The 20,482-nt window shown below is 43.1% G+C and overlaps 1 protein-coding gene across 1 annotated transcript in view; it reads left to right on the top strand.

The window, feature by feature from the left end:
* The window catches only part of LOC126088362 (zinc finger protein 865), a 125,777-nt gene that overhangs the window by 93,248 nt on the left and 12,047 nt on the right, over positions 1-20,482 (top strand). The window contains exon 3 of the mRNA XM_049906500.1: positions 2,678-2,811. Within this exon, the coding sequence (XP_049762457.1) occupies positions 2,678-2,811 (134 nt within the window). The remainder of the gene's footprint in view (positions 1-2,677; positions 2,812-20,482) is intronic.

Here is a 20,482-nt window from a genome sequence, read left to right as displayed (position 1 = left end):
CGTTTGATGAGACGACACATCATATCTTAGCAAGGCTACGGCTGCTCTGGAACATTAATTTTCCGTGGATGATGCCGCAATAGTCGAGGAACATGATGAGCATATCTTTAGTCCGAGCGAGGTGGCGTAGTATGGTCATTGGACTCGCGTTCAAGATGTTGGCGGTTCAAACCCCCGTGTGCCCAGATAGGTTCAGATGATCCGTGATTTCCATAATCGATCAAGGTAAATCCTTGGATGATTCCTTTGAAGAAAGCAAGGGCGATTTCCATCCCCTTTTTTCCTCAACACGAAGTTGAACACATCCTAACAATTTAGTTTAAGCAAAAAATAGGTATATTTTCATGATTTTAAGTAGAAGTTATGTGCAATGACTTTACAGACGTGTGCATTGTTTCCAGTGATTTGCGCGTAAAACGTAGGTGAACGACCAAGTACAGTCCGTATGTTGCAGGCAGAGAACGGTTGAAATAACACTCTTTGAATGTGTACAGCACAACTACTATAATAGGGATCAATACATGTAATGTTCCTTAAAGCATTGTAACCAGACTGTGCCACCGATTTGCTACTCCTTCACATATACATATTTAAATATTTGTAGCTGGAGATGGGCATATAGGTTGAAACCAATAATGAATCAAATTAAGCCGGCAGCTGAAGCTATGGACCATAATGTAATTCCTACGATACAGATCGATTGACTTAAAACTTGTTCTATAAAATTCCGGGAGAACAGCCGGATTTCTGTACTTTGCTAGTTACAAACATCAGGCAGATGCCCCGAAATTTAATAGCACAATCTGTCACCAGGACCCAACTTAAAAATTGCACCATTTTTATCACCTTAACGGCTCAGAATACCGAAATGAGGTTTCTATAGAAGAGAGGCGACCCGCCAGAATAAAATGAGGTGGGAAGGATGTATTATGTTTACAGTAGAGAAACAGTAATAGTAGAATGCGTCATCCCAGAGCCCTCAGTGACTTCGAATGTGGACTAGTCATCGCATGTCATCTGAGTAACAACAAATCCATTAGGGACATTTCACATCTCTAAAGGTGCCCGTGTCGACTGTTGGTGACGAGACTGTGAGGTGTAAACGCGAAGAAACCACCACAGCTAACACGAACAGACTTCATGTACTGATGGCAGGGACCGTAGAGCTCTGGGAGGGTGGTTTTTAAATAATCGCTTGAAATCAGTGGAAGGAATCACTCGAGAGTCGCAAGTGCTTTCTGAAGTCCAGCAAGCACAATGGCTGTGCTTGTGGAGTTAATGATAAGGGGGCAGTTCCTCACATGCCACATAATTCTGCAGTGAATGCTAAGCGACGCTTGAAGTGGTGTAAACAGCGAAGTTTCAGGGCAATGGATGAGTGGAAACGAGTGATTGCGAGTGATGACTGACGCTATACCCTATGAAAATCCGATGGAAGGGCTTGCATTTGGCAAGTGCCTGAAGAAAATTTCCTGCCATCATGTGTTGTACCAACAGTACGAAAGAGGAGGCGTTAAGGTATGGGGTGTTTTCTTCGTGGTTATGGTGTGGTCCCTTTATTGCGCATTGAAAAGCGTTAAATGCGGAAGTATCTGAGCACATTTTGCAGCATTGTGTACTGCGTACAGTAGAGGAACAGTCTGGAGACGACTGTTCACTTCAGCATCACAAAGCATCCCGTCAAGAAGCAGCATCTGTGAGGCTTGTGAACAATAACATCCCTGTAATCGACTGCCCTGCCCAAACTACAGGCCGGCCGAGGTGGGCGAGCGGTTCTAGGCGCCCCAATCTGGAACCGCGCGACCGCTACGGTCGCAGGTTCGAATCCCGCCTCAAGCATGGATGTGTGTGATGTCCTTGGGTTAGTTAGGTTTAAGTAGTTCTAAGTTCTAGGGGACTGATGACCTCAGATGTTAAGTCTCACAGTGCTCCGAGCCATTTGAACCATTTGAACCCAAACTTCAGGCCTGAACCTAGTGGAACGCCTTTGGAGTGAGTTAGAACATCGACTTTCGCTCCAGACCCCTGTCATCCAAAATCATTACCTTCTCTATTTTCGGCTCCTGAGGAACAATAAGCAGTCTTTCCGCCTTGAGCCTGGGTCTGGGCCGGCCGGGGTGGCAGAGCGGTTCTAGGCGCTACAGTCTGGAACCGCGCGACCGCTACGGTTGCAGGTTCGAATCCTGCCTCGGGCATGAGTGTATGTGATGCCCTTCGGTTAGTTAGGTTTAAGTAGTTCTAAGTTCTAGGGGACTGATAACCTCACAAGTTAAGTGTCATAGTACCCAGAGTCATTTGAGTCAACCTGGATCTGGAGCGAAGTCGACGTTGTAACTCACCCGAAAGGTGATCCACTGGATTCAGGCCGGAAGTTTGGGCCTCACAGATGCTGCTTCACGACAGTTTGCACTGTCCCCAGAACAATTCAAGCCGCCATAAGGACGTAGGGTGGAGGCACCTGTTATTAATGTCCACTAATAGGTCTCCGGATTCTTTTGACTTACTACTAGTCTCCAGAACGTTAATTTTTTCTATGATGATCTCGAGCAGTAGTATGTAGGTAAGAATAAGACCAGCGCTCTTTGCAGACGGCAGCAACAGCACCGGCAGTATTAGTAGTAGTTCAGGTCTGTGAAGAGATGAGAATAGTAATGAGTGCACTGTGGCCCTTTTCCAGGCGAGGAGCGTCTGGCGGAGCTCGATGCTGGGCGTCAAGGACGGCACTGGCTGTTGGCACACTGCACGCCGTCCCCGATGATGGACGTGGCGTTCGCCGCCACGACTATGGACACCTACGAAGACATGTTCAAGGTTAGTTCGCTTGCCATTACCATGCGGTATGTCTGGTCCTCAGAACGAGTAGTGCCAAATACCTAGCATCAGAGATAAAGTAGCTCTCGTCTCATCATGATTGCAACACGTGGTTATAAGCACCCAACCCGCTTACAAACGCTGGCTAGCCGTTTACTATACCTACTGGTACAACAGTAAACCGTCCTGGCAGGAACACAGTGCGGCTAAACCAGGGCTGTACCGAGATAATCCTACACCTCTGGTAGAATTCTACAGTAAAGAGAAAAAAAAACAAGACGTCCAAAATCACTATCGTCTCTATTTTCAGCTCCTGAGGAACAATAAGCAGCCTTACCGCCTTGGGCCTGGGTCTGTTCCGAGATGACTGCGTGTTATGTAGTTTTCATCATCATTCATCCCCATTACGGTTGGAGGAAGGCACCGGCAAACCACCTCCATTAGGACCTTACCTAGTAGGGAGGTGCGGGTCTCCCGCATCGTTCCTCTAGACTCTGTCAAGAAGCACGGGACTTCATTATCATTCCATATCAACTTTCATAATTTTGTAAGTAGGCTTTAAAAAATGAAACCGACGGTCCAGCGAGATTTGATACAAGGGTTACCTGGTTTAAGGGGGGTAGGACGTCAAACGGGCAGTCTTGGAGCAGGAGAGAGACCACAGGACATTTTAATTTCCACTGTCTATACTTTTACGAATAAATTCATAAAACATTGTCAGCATGACCAGGAAGGATTCAGGATTCACAATCATAGCAGTGGAAGTTCAAAAATATAACAAAACAAATTTTTTTCATGTGAAATTTCATCATTTTTTCACTTCTATTGGCTGCATTTCTTGCTATAGGTACTGGTTTCTTCATAAGTAAGAGAGATTCTTATTTAATTTATGAAAAAATGAATGTGCTGTTATATTTTAAACTTCATGTTTAGAAAAAACTCAAATTTTATAGTTAATTATCTCAATTTTTACCACAGTTTTTAATAGATTTGGAAAATTCTAGAGTTTCATACACTTGTAAGTGTGGTTTGTATGCTGTGCAAAATTCATCGAAGAATTTCCCTTACTTATGAAGAAAAGTGTACATATAGCAACAAATGCAGCCAATGGTAAAAGAAAAAAAAGTGAAATACAAATGTCAAAAAAATAAATTATTTTCTTATATTTTTGAACTTCCACCACTATAAGTGTAAATGGTCATTCTGACAAAGTTTTATGAATTTATTTATAAAAGTATAGACAGTGGAAATTAAAATGTCCTGCGGTGTGTCTCCTGCTCCAAGTCGTCCCGTTTGACGTCCTACCCCCCTTAAACATTTAGCCCAGTGGCTGTAGATTTTTATAAAATCTTTTTTAGCCACGGACGCATATAGGAAATCTGATAACTAGTTTCTACTGTTACTGACCGTTTTCAAATCAAAGTATACGCTGTAGGGTCTAAGATAAGAAGACGCTTTGTCGACTGGCTGTTAACAGCGCAAGGAAATGTCAGCTTTGGACTCACACTTTTAACATGACTTTTCTTTGAGTTGACTGCCAATTAACAAAGTGTCCTCTTATCTCAGACACTGCTATGCATGCTTTGATCTGAAGACGACTGGTAACTGTCGAAGGTAGTTATCGAATTTCCTATATGCAATCTTGGCTGATTAAGCTGTTGTAAAATCCAGAATGAGATTTTCACTCTGCAGCGGAGTGTGCGCTGATATGAAACTTTCTGGCAGATTAAAACTGTGTACCGGACCGAGACTCGAACTCGGGACCTTTGCCTTTCACGGGCAAGTGCTCTACCAACTGAGATGACTGGACGCAATATCCTTTCTTTCAGGACTGCTATTTCTGCAAGGTTCGCAGGAGAGCTTCTGTAAAGTTTGGAAGGTAGGATGCGAGGTACTGGCAGAAGTGAAGCTGTGAGGACGGGGCGTGAGTCGTGCTTGGGTAGCTCAGTTCGTAGAGCACTTGCCCGCGAAAGACAAAGGTCCAGAATTCGAGTCTCGGTCCGGCACACAGTTTTAATCTGCCAGAAAGTGTCATGTTGTAAAATAGTCAATATTCATTGCACTTATAGATCGCGTCTCTACAGACAATTTCAGGTAACTTCTATTTAACATACTGATTAGCAAAGCTTCTTTAGCATGTGTAGAGTTTCATTCACTATAGAATAACAACAAAATGCATAAGCATAAGTAAGGCATACTTCCAGTCGTCTTAAGACATAAATCCTTGAATAATGCAGCCGAAGGCCAACAGCAGCGCTTGCGTTTGTTTACACGAAGATTTAACTTAGACAAAGTGTAGCTACACTATGTGATCAAAAGTATCTGGACACTCCCAAAGGCATACGTTTTTCATATTAGGAGCATTCTGCTGCCATCTACTGCCAGGTACTTCGTATCAGCGGCCTCCGTAGTCATTAGACATCGTGAGAGAGCAGAATGGGGCGCTCCGCGGAACTCACAGCCTTCAAACGTGGTCAGGTGGTTGGGTGTCACTTGTCATATGTCTGTAGTCGAGATTTCCAGGCTCCTAAACATCCCTATGTCCACTGTTTCCGATGTGATAGTGAAGTGGAAACGTGAGGGGGCACATACAGCACAAAAGCGTACAGGCCCACCTCGTCTGTTGACTGACAGAGACCGCCGACAGTTGAAGAGGGTCGTAATGTGTAAAAGGCAGACATCTATCCAGACCATGACACAGGAATTCCAAACTGCATCAGGATCCACTGCAAGTACTATGACAGTTAGTCGGGAGGTGAGAAAACTGGGATTTCGTGGTCAAGCAGCTGCTCATAAACCTCACACCACACCGGTAAATGTCAGACATCGCCTCGCTTAGTGTAAGAAGCGTAAACATTGGACGATTGAACAGTGGAAAAACGTTGTTTGGAGTGACGAATCACGGTACGCGATGTGGCGATCCGATGGCAGGGTGGGGGTATGGCGAATGCACGGTGAACGTCATCTGCCAGCGTGTGTAGTGCCAACAGTAAAATTCGGAGGCGGTGGTGTTATGGTGTGGTCGTGTTTTTCATGGAGGGGCTTGCACCACTTGTTCTGCGTGGCACTATCACAGCACGGGCCTACACTGATATTTTAAGCACATTCTTACTTCCCTCTGTTGAAGAGCAATTCGGGAATGACGATTGCATCTTTCAACACGAGCGAGCACCTGTTCACCCCAGGGTGCCTTTGGGGGTGTCCGGATACTTTTGATCACATAGTGTAGCTACACTGTGTGTAAGTTAAATCCTCGTGTAAACAAACGCAAGCGCTGCTGCCGGCCTTCGGTTACATCATTCAAGGATTTGTGTCTTAAGATGATTGGAAGTATGTCTTACTTACGCTAATGCATTTTGTTGTTATTCTATAGCGAATAAAACTCTACACATGCTAAAGAATCTTTGCTAGTCAGTGTGCTAAGTAAGTCCCTTCATATCTCAACCACTTTATTTTCCCGTATCTTCACAATTTGTCTTCTATACATCATGCTTCTTTTTTTCTGCCTCTCCCTCCCTCCCTTCCTCCCTACAGTTATGTTATGTCGTGTAACCACTCCGCCACAGGCCGTGCATTATGAACACAACAGAAGTCTTATCCTTGAATTATAATGTATTTTACAGGAGATCGTACCAGTCGAAACTTGGGAGCAGAAAAAGTACTCCTTACTATACCGTCGCGTCTCGTTCTAGGCAAAAATTGGAAATCTTCTGTCAAGTAGCATGCATTATTTGCTTTAGCACCTGCTCGCCAGCCTTCGAGGTCCTACAATTACGTAGTGAAGAAACATCAATAATTCCATTGTTGAACATGAACGTAGTAATCGGCAGCTGTGTGAATCAACCTTTCAATGATAGATGTCTGTCGTAATTGTTTCTTTATAATGCCACGTGTACGAAATCCCGACGCGACTGAATCCACATTTTTTTTTCTTTATGCTCATATTACGAAATTATTTCAGAGTTCGTGTTGTTATTGACCTGACAGTATCGCACAGATGCGTATATGTTGTTCCTATAGTTTGTCACTTTCTGTTTGCGAGATTTTTTGCATAACCCTTTTAATGGGTGCGATAAAAAAACATTGTTCAGCTTCTTTGTTTTCAACTGCATTTTACTTTGCGTCCACATTTCTTTCACTCTTCTAGAATGTTCTTCCTGCTCTTTTTACGTCCACTTTCTTCTAGTTCGTGACCCCCCCCCCTTTTTTTCTGGCTTCGAAGCTGCCTTTTTCCTTACTTCGTTTCCGCGTTGATTCCCACATTTTCGATCTATCTTTCTATATGAGTTTTTGGATTTGTAATTGTTTAGCAAGACAAGGAGTTGTTTAGCTATTCTGTCACTATTCATCCTGAGTGCAGCTTCGTAGAATTTTAATCTCCGTTTTCTCATTAAACTTCTTAACATTTCCAATTTCACATATACGGGTAGTTCCGTATCAGATCTTAATATGTATTCTGATTCAATGCTCCTTTTAAATCCTGGTATTTCTCGTGGATTCTTATTCCAGTTTCCTTGTAATTCTCCGAAGTCACCTTCTACTTAGTTTTAGTTTCCACTGCGTAAAGTACTTCTGGTCTAACCAGCAGTTCATAGAGCATCAGTTTTCTGTTCCAAGACAATTTTTTTGTATATATTTTTTTGTTATTTGAAAAGCTCTCTCCATTTTATATATTCTAGTCTCTACCGCCCCTTCCCTTCACTTTGTGCGATATCCATTCTCCTCTCTATTTAAAATAGGCTACCTAGACATTGTGTTTTCATTTAGTTTAAGCCCTTGCGGTGCTTTACTGATTGTCATAAAATGTGTTTTTCTTTTCCTAATGATAGTTCTAATCCTTCTGGTGCGGCTTAATGTAGCTTTGTGATATGTGCTTGTGCACTTTAAAGTGCCATGTAATCTGCAGTGATCTTGTTTGGCTTTCTTTTTGTAGTTGTACACTTTTAGTATTTATGGCCTTACAGCATTCCGTAACCACTTTTCTAATGCACAGTTAAATATTTACGGCGACAAAGCATGTACTTGTCTTACTCCCAATTTTATTTCAAACTTTTCTGACAGTTCCCTTATAAATTTTGCTTTTGATGTTATTCTGATTGAAGTTGCTTTAGTTACATCTGTTGTGTTGTCATCTAGTCCAAACTCTTTTAAACTGATTAGTGTGTTTGTCAGATTTTTCCATATATTTCAAGTTTCCGATTTTCCTGACTTCTATGGTGTGCTAGAAGTTCATGACTTAACAGATATTATTACAGTGCACTTCGGTAAAATGACTCATGTTTCTACAGTGTTAAAATCAGTTAGTAGTAACTCCATGATGCTTGTATGCTTCGGCCATCTATACGCACGATATACACTGATGAACGAAAACATTGTGACCCCCTGGTTATTGGCTTGTTTGTCAGTCGGTGGAACGAAATAAATCACTGATTCTGAGTATCGGGGATCTGACAGTTTGTTGTTAGGTTTGTGGAGGTATGTGGCGTTGGATGTCTACGAACAGGTCAAGTAATTCGCGTAAATAACGGGCTGCTGATTCGGGTACGCAATGATGGAGCTCGATAGCGACCCAAAAGGGTTCCGTACGATTTACATTTGGCTGATTTGGTCGTCGAGACATCAGTTTTTCACTGTGATGCTCCTCAAACCGCTGTAGCATGATTCTGGCCCCTAGACACGAACAGTTATACCGCTGAAAGAAGGTATCGCCGTCGGGGAAGACATCAAGCAAGAAGGGATGCAGGTACTTCGCAGCTGGCAGCGTGTCTTCGATTATTACCACGGCTCCCATGCAGGCGCGCAGGGGAATGTCTCCCAGAGCATAATATTGCTCTCACCAGCCTGCGTCCGGGGCGCGCTGCACGTTTCGAGCCGCCGTTCACCTCATGACAGCAAAAACGCGATTCACCCGAAGAGGTGACACGTTTCCATTGGTCGAACATCGAATCTCGATGGTCGCGTGCCCTCTGCAATCGTAATTGACGATTTCATTGGGTCAGCATGTGAAGACGTAGGGGTGGTTTGCTGCTGACCTCCATATTCAAGAATATACGATGGACGGTGTGCTCCGAAACACTTGTGCGTACCCCACCATTGTACTCTTGCAGAGATGCCACAGATCGCCTTCTATCCTACTTTACAGAGCAGACGAGCCTCCGTACCTCACGTTCTGTGAAGAGTCGTGCACGTCCATCCATTTAGCTCCTAGTGGTAGTTTCACTGTCTATCAACCTCTTTCCGTAGATGCCCACAACAGCGGCATGTGAGCATTCGACCAGCTTCGCCGTTTTCGAGATACTCGTTCTCAGGCTCTGAATAATATATATATATATATATATATATATATATATATATATATATATATATATATATATATATATATATATATATATATATATATATAATGATAATATGGCTTTTGGAACAGACAAATGTAAGAAAAATAGCATAGTCAAGGGAAAACACACTAAACAGGAAGATTACATATAGGATAACCACAGCGACTGCATAGAAGCGATGGAAAAACAGATGCTTATAAATATCTAGGATACAGACAAAAAATAGGAATAGATAATACAAATATTAAAGAAGAACTAAAAGAAAAATATAGACAACGACTAACAAAAATACTGAAAACAGAATTGACAGCAAGAAACAAGACAAAAGCTATAAATACTTATGCTATACCAATATTGACCTACTCATTTGGAGTAGTGAAATGGAGTAACACAGACCTAGAAGCACTCAATACACTTACACGATCACAATGGCACAAATATAGAATACATCACATACATTCAGCAACAGAAAGATTCACATTAAGCAGGAAGGAAGGAGGAAGGGGATTTATCGACATAAAAAACCTACATTATGGACCAGGTAGCCAATTTAAGAAAATTCTTTCTAGAACGAGCAGAAATTAGCAAAATACACAAAGCAATCACTCATATAAATACATCGGCTACACCACTGCAATTTCATAACCACTTCTACAACCCTCTAGATCACATAACATCAACAGATACGAAGAAAGTAAATTGGAAGAAGAAAACACTACATGGCAAGCACCCGTATCATCTATAACAGCCACACATCGATCAAGACGCATCCAACACATGGCTAAGAAAAGGCAATATATACAGTGAGACGGAAGGATTCATGATTGCAATACAGGATCAAACAATAAACACCAGATATTACAGCAAGCATATTATTAAAGATCCCAATACCGCAACAGATAAATGCAGACTTTGCAAACAACAAATAGAAACAGTAGATCACATCACAAGCGGATGTACAATACTAGCAAATACAGAATACCCCAGAAGACATGACGGTGTAGCAAAAATAATACATCAACAGCTTGCCTTACAATATAAACATATAAAACAACACGTTTCCACATACAAGTATGCACCACAAAATGTACTGGAGAATGATGAATACAAATTATACTGGAACAAAACCATTATAACAGATAAAACAACAACAAAAATGGTTCAAATGGCTCTGAGCACTACGGGACTTAACATCTGTGGTCATCAGTCCCCTAGAACTTAGAACTACTTAAACCTAACTAACCTAAGGACATCACACACATCCATGCCCGAGGCAGGATTCGAACCTGCGACCGTAGCGGTCTCGCGGTTCCAGACTGAAGCGCCTTTAACCGCACGGCCACACCGGCCGGCTGATAAAACACCACCACATAACAAACCTGACATCATACTCACCAATAAAAAGAAGAAATTAACACAACTAATCGAAATATCCATACCCAATACAACAAATATACAAAAGAAAACAGGAGAAAAAATTGAAAAATACATCCAACTGGCTGAGGAAGTCAAGGACATGTGGCATCAGGATAAAGTCGACATTATACCAATTATACTATCAACTACAGGAGTCATACCACACAATATCCACCAGTACATCAATGCAATACAGCTACATCCAAACTTATATATACAACTACAGAAATCCGTAATTATTGATACATGTTCAATTACCCGAAAGTTCCTAAATGCAATATAACATATACCGTACAGTTAAAAGGAAGTCACGCTTGATCAAGGTCCGCGTCACTGTCCATTTTTGACCAGACATAACGTCTGAGAATAGAAAGAAATAATAATAATAGTAGTAATAATAATAATAATAATAATAATAATAATAATAAATTGCCCTTTGTCAAAGTTGCTTGTCTCGATGGACTTCCCCATTTTCAGCCCACATTTTCACTAGGGTGACCCCCTGAACGTGTCTGCTCCACTTAAATACTTCTTTTGCCGCGTCATGTGCCCTCAACTCCACAAGGTGGCATCCAACTTCGCGGTGGGCCGTGGTCATAATGTTTTGTCTTATCAGTGTAGGCGTGGACTCAATCAGTTTCACTTACCGTACCTGCTGACCTGCAGTCGGCGACAAAGTTAATTCGGCGACAATGGCCCTGCTGCACTGAACAGCGTGACACTTAGCTTGAAATCAGATTAGATTAGATGTACTTTTTTCCAATAGATTCTGAATGACGTGATCCTCCAGGATGTGGATAGAATATATCAGGCTGGGTTAGTTTTGGGTGAAAATGCAGGTTGCGGCGCGGGAACTTCCTTTCTATATAAAAAAAAAAATGCAGCACGGGTATTGTTCCGTAGCTTACCTAGATTCCGTGGCCAGTTGGTATACACCTAGGATTTCAGATCGCCCCGTAGAAAATAGTCGCAGTGGGCTAAATCTGGCGAGCGTGTTGGCGGCCACTGAGGGTAGACCCCCAAAGTGATGAGACGGTCGGAGAGTGTTCGCCAAGAGTATCATTGACGTTCGTACCGTGCGAGCCGTGGCGACGTCCTGTTGGAAGCACTCATCTCCCGCATCCATTTCTTCGAATTTGGTAAAGAAAAATTCTTCAACTATATGTACGTAACGCTCAGAAGTGACCGTAACTGTCCTATCGTTCTCTTACAAAAACCATGGGCAACTAAGGCCAATTTTGGATAATACATGTTTGAATAATACATTACGGCCCATTAAAATTGCTACACCACGAAGATGATGTGCTACACACGCGAAATTTAACCGACAGGAAGAAGATGCTGTTATATGCAAATGATTAGCTTTTCAGAGCATTCACACAAGGTTGGCGCAGGTGGCGACACCTACAACGTGCTGACATGAGGAAAGTTTCCAACCGATTTCTCATACACAAACAGCAGTAAACCGGCGTTGCCTGGTGAAACGTTGCTGTGATGCCTCGTGTAAGGAGGAGAAATGCGTACCATCACGTTTCCGACTTTGATAAAGGTCGGATTGTAGCCTATCGCGATTGCGGTTTATCGTATCGCGACATTGCTGCTCGCGTTGGTCGAGATCCAATGACTGTTAGTAGAATATGGAATCGGTGGGTTCGGGAGGGTAATACGGAACGCCGTGCTGGATCCCAACGACCTCGTATCACTAGCAGTCGAGATGACAGCATCTTAGGAGCGCCTGCGATGATGTACTCAACGATCGAACGACCTGGGTGCACGAATGGCTAAACGTCATTTTTTCGGATGAATCCAGGTTGTGTTTACAGCATTATGATGGTCACATCCGTGTTCGGCTACATTGCGGTGAACAAACATTGGAAGCGTGTATTCGTCATCGCCGTACTGGCGTATCACCCGGCGTGATGGTATGGGTGCCATTGGTTACACGTGTCGGTCACCTCTTGTTCGCATTGACGGCACTTTGAACAGTGGACGTTACATTTCAGCAGGATATGCACCACCGCATGTTGCAGGTCCTATACGGGCCTTTCTGGATACAGAAAATGCTCGATTGCTGCTCTGGCCAGCACATTCCTCATATCTCTCACCAATTGAAAACGTCTTGTCAATGGTGGCCGAGCAACTGGCTCGTCACAATACGCCAGTCACTACCCTTGATCAACTGTGGTATCAAGTTGAAGCTGCATGGGCAGCTGTACCTGTACACGCCGTCCAAGCTCTGTTTGACTCAATGCCCAGGCGTATCAAAGCCGCTATTACGCCCAGAGGTGGTTGTTCTGGGTACTGATTTCTCAGTATCTACGCACCCAAACTGCGTGAAAATGTAATCACATGTCAGTTCTAGTAAAATATATTTGTCCAATGAATACCCGTTTATCATCTGAATTTCTTCTTGGTGTAGCAATTTTAATGACCAGTAGTGTACATTTACTGTACGAAAGGCCTGCACATGCAGTTCTCAGGGGTTCGTGCTACTCCAATATCGTACGTTTTGTTGATTCACACATCCAGATAAATGAAAATGTGCATCGTCGCTGAAGAACACAAGGCAGGGTTCCGAACAAGACTTCACGTGCTATTTTAAACAAAATCGCTTGTATTGAGTATGCGCACCACTGCCGGTTTGTATGGATGAAATTTCAACTGTTAGTGAAGAATTCGTCTCACTGTGCCGTCAGAAATTGCAAGAGCAGCTGCATCTTTACGTGTTGATCGCTCGGGTGAATTCATAGTCGCTAGCCTTACTTTCTCGACGTTTTTTGGTGTCATGGTTCTTGAAGGCCCTGGTTGCTTTTTCTGCGCACTACCAGTATCCATAAACTTGTCCACCCAAATAACAACTGATTTTTCTATCAGTAACACGACGTTTAGGCGCTGTGGTAAACTGGATTGCGATGACCAAACGGCCATCAGAAAAGTAAGTCGCCACAGCGAAAGCGTACTCCTCTCTCGTCCACTTCGTCCACTGCATGGTAGCTGCTAAATTAACCTTTAAAAATGCGTTAGGTCCAGCCCTTTCGAATGCACTCAATCCCACGCAACCATGAGCAAAAGCCGCTGGGCTGCGCGCGTTTCAGATAAGAAGTTCCCGCTCCAGAGCTTGTAGTACTAAAATAAAGGACTTCATTTATAAAGTATTGTATTTTTCCTTCATGCCATGAACAGTGTATACATTACTTCAGTTCATATCTTTGAGGAGTGTCCTAAAATAATACATTTTTGGTTCACTAACTACCCTCTTGATTTAAGATTATTAGATCCTGTATTCTGTTCCGCTGTATGTCATGCTCTGAGGGGCCATTGACTACCGGTTTCGTAACATAATTTTTTACATTAGTTCTTTTTTAAGGATATTATCAAAGGCTGTTTGTAAGCAATTAGCTAACAGAGTTAAGAAGTTTACTGCAGGAATTGAGTTTAATGATAGTGTTTCTGACTAATAAATCCCTACTGGAACAGATTTTAAGAAAATCCACATTCAAATCAACTGTAACCACTATTTCTTTGTTTTCTTGCTGTTAAATAGGCCAGTAGAGAATGTTGTTGTGGTGGTGGTGGTGGTGGTGGTGGTGGTGGTGCAGCAGCTTTACCTGCTACTCTGTCTCCGAAGAATTACTGCAGCTTACATCCTTCTGAATCTGCTCTCCGTTCTTCTAGACAGGTTGTGCCACAAATTTCTTTCCTCCCCAATCCTATTCAGCACACCCTCACTAGTTATGTGATTTATCATCTAAAATTCAGCATTGTTCTGTAGCACCACATTTCAAAATCTTCTCTTCCCTTCTTGGCTAAACTGTTTATCGTCCATGTTTCATTTGCATACGTGGCTACACTCCATACAAAGACTCTCAGAGAGGACTTCCCAACACTTAATTCTATATTCCATTTTAAGAAATTTCTCGTCTTCAGAAACGCTTTTGTTGCTGCTGCCAGTCTACGTTTTAATCCTCTCCACTTCCACCATCATCACTTATTTTTCTGCTCAAATAGCAAATCTCATCTACTACTTTATCTGTCTTGTTTCCTAACCTAATTCTCCCAGCATAATCTGAGGAAATCGACCACACTCCGTTATTCTTGTTGTCCTTTTGTTGATGTCCATCTTACCCTCTCCTTTCAAGACACTGTCCATACCGTTCTTCCAGCTCCTTTGTTGTCTCTGATAGTATAGCAATGTCATCGGCAAACCTCAAAGTTTTTGCTTCTTTTCCCTGAACTTTAGTTCCTACTCCAAATTTTTCTTTGTTTCCTTTACTGCTTGCCCAGTGTATGGATTGAATAACATCGGGGATAGGCTACAGCCTTACCTTACTTACGTTCTCAACTACATTTCCCTCTCATGCCCCTTGACTCTTATAACTGCCGCTTGCTTTCTGTACAAGTTGTAAATAGCCTTTCGCTCCTGTATTTTATCCCTACTAACTCCAACATTTCAAAGAGAGTACTTCAGTCAATATTATCAAAAGCTTTCTCTAAGTGTACAAATGCTACAAACCTAGGTTTCCTTTTTCTTAGGCTGTATTCTAAGATAAGTCTTAGTCAGTATTGCCTCGCGTGTTCGTACATTTCTCCGAAATCCACCATTTCTCCTGTAAATATTTCGTGTTAGTATGTTGCAACAGTGACTTATTAAACTTCGATAATATTCACATCTGTCAGCAACTGCTGTCTACAGCTTAAAGAAGATTAACGAAAAGATCTGAATTAGCTGTAGCTGCTCTATAAATTTTCTCCCAAAGAAGTTAAAGTACGTGGTAGGTTTCCTTCAGACACATAGTAAACCAAATGCTCCATCTTCTCCTCTGCCCAGGGACTGGGTGTTTGTGTTGTCCTCATCATTTCATCAGCATAATCATTCGTGACAGTGGCTAGATTGGACTATGTAAAAAATTGGAGTGTGAAAAAAATTTGGGCTTCGTGCGGGCGCTGATGAACGCACTGTTGAGCGCCCCACAAACCAAACATTATCATCATCCATCTTCTCCCAGTTACACTACCTCCTCCCTTCATATCTCAACCACTTTATTTTCCCGTATCTTCATAATTTGTCTTCTATACATCATGCTTCTTTTTTTCTGCCTCTCCCTCCCTCCATCGGTCTCTCTCTCTCTCTCTCTCTCTCTCTCTCTCTCTCTCTCTCTCTCTCTCCGTCCCTCCCTCCCTCCCCTCACCCCCCCCCCAACTTTGTCTGTTTTTCGACTTTTAATCATCAATGAATATAAACTTGTTTTCATTCCACTATTGCAACTAATATTTCCACTTTTTATTTCATAGTTTTTTCTATATTTGGCTATATTTTGGATTCTATACAGATCTCAAAACAACCAACAAATTGTCAGCTAGCTGTTTGAAAAAGAACTAACGCAGCAACAACCGCTTTGTTCGCCGTTGTCATATCGCTCTGCGGAAAATTCAATGTAACTGTTACGTTTCTGTTATGCGATTCGTTTCTTTGTGCCATTATTTTTTTCTAATGTCCAGAAGTATTGTCTGCGGCTAACAGCGAAAGTGACCAGCAGTGTAGTAAGGGTATTACGATCCTGCAAGCCGAACTCAGTACTACAGGTTAGCTGAAAACCTACGAAAGAATTCAGTACTGAGCTGCACAGCTGATGCTACTGCGGATATATTAGTTGTGCGGGTGACGGCGAAATGCCAACATGGTCCCTTTCTGTGACTCTGTCACTTTTGTTATTCTGCTGCAGGTATGCTGGGTGTAAACAGTAACTATTTACAACGTACCACAGTGCTGTAGGTAAGTCTAGACGACCAAATTGATGCACAACACTTGTGGTCCATCGAACCGCTAAATAGCCTCAGATTGGCCTACGAAAACCATCAGAGTTACTGAGCATGCGCACTGCGCGCCTTCATCTATTTTACGAGCGAAAATCGTCCTGAACATTATAAACCTCTCTTCTTGCACTTACAAAAGTAAAAGTGACGTTTATGTAAATTTGACTTCAACATGTGAATTTTCGCAGCATAAGATTGACAAATAGTTTTGTTTGTCTAGTTTTCTTATTATGAAACTAGGGTGTCTTGTAAAAGTTAAGGTTGAATGTAAACGTTATTAGTTTTTGATGATGTTTATAAAAGTCTTTTTTCTTTTATTACCTTCACAGGAAAGTTTAAATTAATAATATCAACGAAATAGCCGAATAACAGGGGGGTGTAAGAGATCGACAGGATATTGAAAATCGCGTGCGGCGGGCACGAGCTGGGGCTTCAGGAGGTTTTGGCATTCGGGAGCACGACGGTTCAATCCCACGTCCGGCCATCCCGATTTAGGTTTTCGTGATTTCCCTAAATCGCTCCAGGCAAATGGTTCAAATGGCTCTGAGCACTATGGGACTCAACTGCTGAGGTCATTAGTCCCCTAGAACTTAGAACTAGTTAAACCTAACTAACCTAAGGACATCACAAACATCCATGCCCGAGGCAGGAATCGAACCTGCGACCGTAGCGGTCTTGCGGTTCCAGACTGCAGCGCCTTTAACCGCACGGCCACTTCGGCCGGCACTCCAGGCAAATGCCGGGATGGTTCCTTTGAAAGGGCACGGCCGGCTTCCTTCCCCGTCCTTCCCTAATCCGATTAGATCGATGACCTCGCTGTTTGGTCTCTTCCCCCAAACAATCCAAAGAACAGCACACCCACCCATGCCCGAGGGAGGACTCGAACCTCCGCCGGGACCAGCCGCACACATAAGATACGGAAGTCCACCTCGCGGGCTGTGTAATCCTCGATTATTGTGACGCTGACAGCACTCCACACACTTGCGAGTATTGTCCGCGCGAACGTGGCAACAATTAGACATTCCTGCTCACACTTTGATAGGGCGGTGGTTGCCTCCATAGATTACCATCACTGAGTCTCTCTTTACTGTATGTTACTGATCTTCGATTCGGATCGATTTGTAAGCATTACTACACTCGCCACTTTAGTGATGGCCGAGATGGACACAGTTACACAAAGTAGATATTCCGTCAGTGAAAATACTGGAACTGATAGGTGTGTACTGAGGAAAAGCAAGCAAGTGAAACACTGCGTATTGAAATCTGTGGACTAAAGAATCAATCTTTCTACGGAGTGTATGCAGTTTTGAAACTTCTTCTAGGATCAAAACTATGTTTCGGAATAGAAATATACCCTCGCTTTTCGAGGGGAATGCTCTGTCTTGAGCTACACAAGCACGACTCACGTCCAAGCAACGCAAGGTTCGGAATTTGAGTCCTAGTTCAGCACACAGCTTCAATCTGCCAAGAAATCTGATCCATGGGCTTCATTCTTGATCTTGCTATATGCGCTGTAACTATTCATTTGCACTCAATGTTGTTGTTTAGTGGTCTTCAGTCCCGAGACTTGTTTGTTGCAGCTCTCCATGCTACTCGATCCTGTGCAAGCCTCTTCATCGCTGAGTAACTACTGCGACCAACATTCTTCTGAATCTGTTTAGTGTACTCATCTCTTGGTCTCCCTCTATGATTTTTACCGTCCACTCTTCCCTCCAATACTAAGTTGGTGATCCCTTGAAGCCTCAGAACGTGTCCTACTAACCGATCCCTTCTTGTCCTACTAACCGATCCCTTCTTGTCCTACTAACCGATCCCTTCTTCTATTCAAGTTGTACCATAAATTCCTCTGCTCCCCAATTCTATTCAGTTCCTCCTCATTAGTTGCATGATCTACCCATCTATTTCACTTCATAATACGTATATATTTTTAACATGGTTCTGCATTTTTGGACATACCATTTTGACTATCTGGCACGGTGATTTGAAAATGGGTCCCTACCCGAAACTAGCCATCAAGTAAATAAAAAAAGTAAAATTTGCAACTTTGGGTGGTTTTTCACTATATTGATTCTTGATGGCTTACGATGTTGGTGCAGGATACCAGAGAAAGAAACGCTTCAGTTCCCAACTTAATACTTTGAAGCACGTAAGAAAATTTATTTTGTCTGATCTTAATTCTTATGATTAGTTTCTTTCACAAAGACAATGTAACAGAACTGGATGACAAGTTCACTTAAACTGCAAAGTTCATCTGCGCAAGAACTCTGTTTAGTTTCTCGGTGAAATTTTCACCACTTAATCATGCGCTATGTTCGGAGCTACCTTTTTTCTTTGCCGAAAACGAAGGAGCCTATTAGGACTATAATTCGTTTGTATATTGGCAGATCTCCCTGTAGCAAGTATGTTCGCCCCTGCGATCGCTTTAAAGATATTGCCCCAGTTCTGCCTACTAGTTGGCTGTAAGTCAACTAACTGCTCCACCTCTTGGACAGGATGTACACAACCCCGCTTGCACGGTTTGACACTGCCTGTTGAGTACTGGGGATCACCGCCTGGTACACCATATTTGAAACTTGCTGGCAGATTAGAACCGTGTGTCGGAACGGGACTGAAACCTCTCGCGGGCAAGTGCTCCTCCGAGTCAGCTATCCAGGCACCACACACAACCCGCCCTCACAGGTTCACTTCAGATAGTGCCTGTTGTCGTACAATCCAAACTCCACAGAAGCTCTCCTGCGAACCTTTCGGGTCTAGCACTCCTTAAAGATAGGGCACTCGAGTCCCGGTCCGGAAAATAGTTTTCAGCTGGTAGGAATTTTCATGTCAGCGCACATTCCGCTGCAGAGTGAAAATTCATTCAGAAGACCAAACTTACGTTTGGCATATTTTCCATAAATGGTTTAAGATAACTGCCGGAATGGTTTCTTTGAAAGGGCGCGGACCTCTTTCTTCCCCACACTGAGGTTTTGCTCTGTGTCTAATGACCTCGCCTTGCATGGGTTAGTAAATTCGAAACCCCCATCCTTTTTTGCCAGGAGTATTGTACGAGGTGCATTCAAGTTCTAAGGCCTCCGATTTTTTTTCTAATTAACTACTCACCCGAAATTGATGAAACTGGCGTTACTTCTCGATGTAATCGTCCTGCAGACGTACACATTTTTCACAACGCTGACGCCATGATTCCATGGCAGCGGCGAAGGCTTCTTTAGGAGTCTGTTTTGACCACTGGAAAATCGCTGAAGCAATAGCAGCACGGCTGGTGAATGTGCGGCCAAGGAGAGTGTCTTTCATTGTTGGAAAAAGCCAAAAGTCACTAGGAGCCAGGTCAGGTGCGTAGGGAGCATGAGGAATCACTTCAAAGTTATCACGAAGAAACTGTTGCGTAACGTTAGCTCGATGTGCGGGTGCGTTGTCTTGGTGAAACAGCACACGCGCAGCCCTTCCCGGACGTTTTTGTTGCAGTGCAGGAAGGAATTCGTTCTTCAAAACATTTTCGTAGGATGCACCTGTTACCGTAGTGCCTTTAGGAACGCAATGGGTAAGGATTACGCCCTCGCTGTCCCAGAACATGGACACCATCATTTTTTCAGCACTGGCGGTTACCCGAAATATTTTTGGTGGCGGTGAATCTGTGTGCTTCCATTGAGCTGACTGGCGCTTTGTTTCAGGATTGAAAAATGGCATCCACGTCTAATCCATTGTCACAACCGACTAAAAGAAAGTCCCATTCATGCTGTCAACATTGCTTGGCAACATGCCACACGGGCAGCCACCTGGATGACACTTTTTGCATTTTCAGCTCGTCATGCAGGATTGTGTGCACAGAACCCACAGAAATGCCACCTCTGGAGGCGATCTGTTCAACAGTCATTCGGCGATCCCCCAAAACAATTCTCTCCACTTTCTCGATCATGTCGTCAGACCGGCTTGTGCGAGCCCGAGGTTGTTTCGGTTTGTTGTCACACGATGTTCTGCCTTCATTAAACTGTCGCACCCACGAATGCACTTTCGACACATCCATAACTCCATCACCACATGTCTCCTTCAACTGTCGATGAATTTCAATTGGTTTCACACCACGCAAATTCAGAAAACGAATGATT

The sequence above is a fragment of the Schistocerca cancellata genome, chromosome 6 (genome assembly GCF_023864275.1).
Source record: "Schistocerca cancellata isolate TAMUIC-IGC-003103 chromosome 6, iqSchCanc2.1, whole genome shotgun sequence".
NCBI classification, from domain to species: Eukaryota; Metazoa; Arthropoda; class Insecta; order Orthoptera; family Acrididae; genus Schistocerca; species Schistocerca cancellata.
The sequence above is the reverse complement of the archived record's forward strand: the minus strand, read 5'-3'. Positions and strand labels throughout refer to the sequence as shown.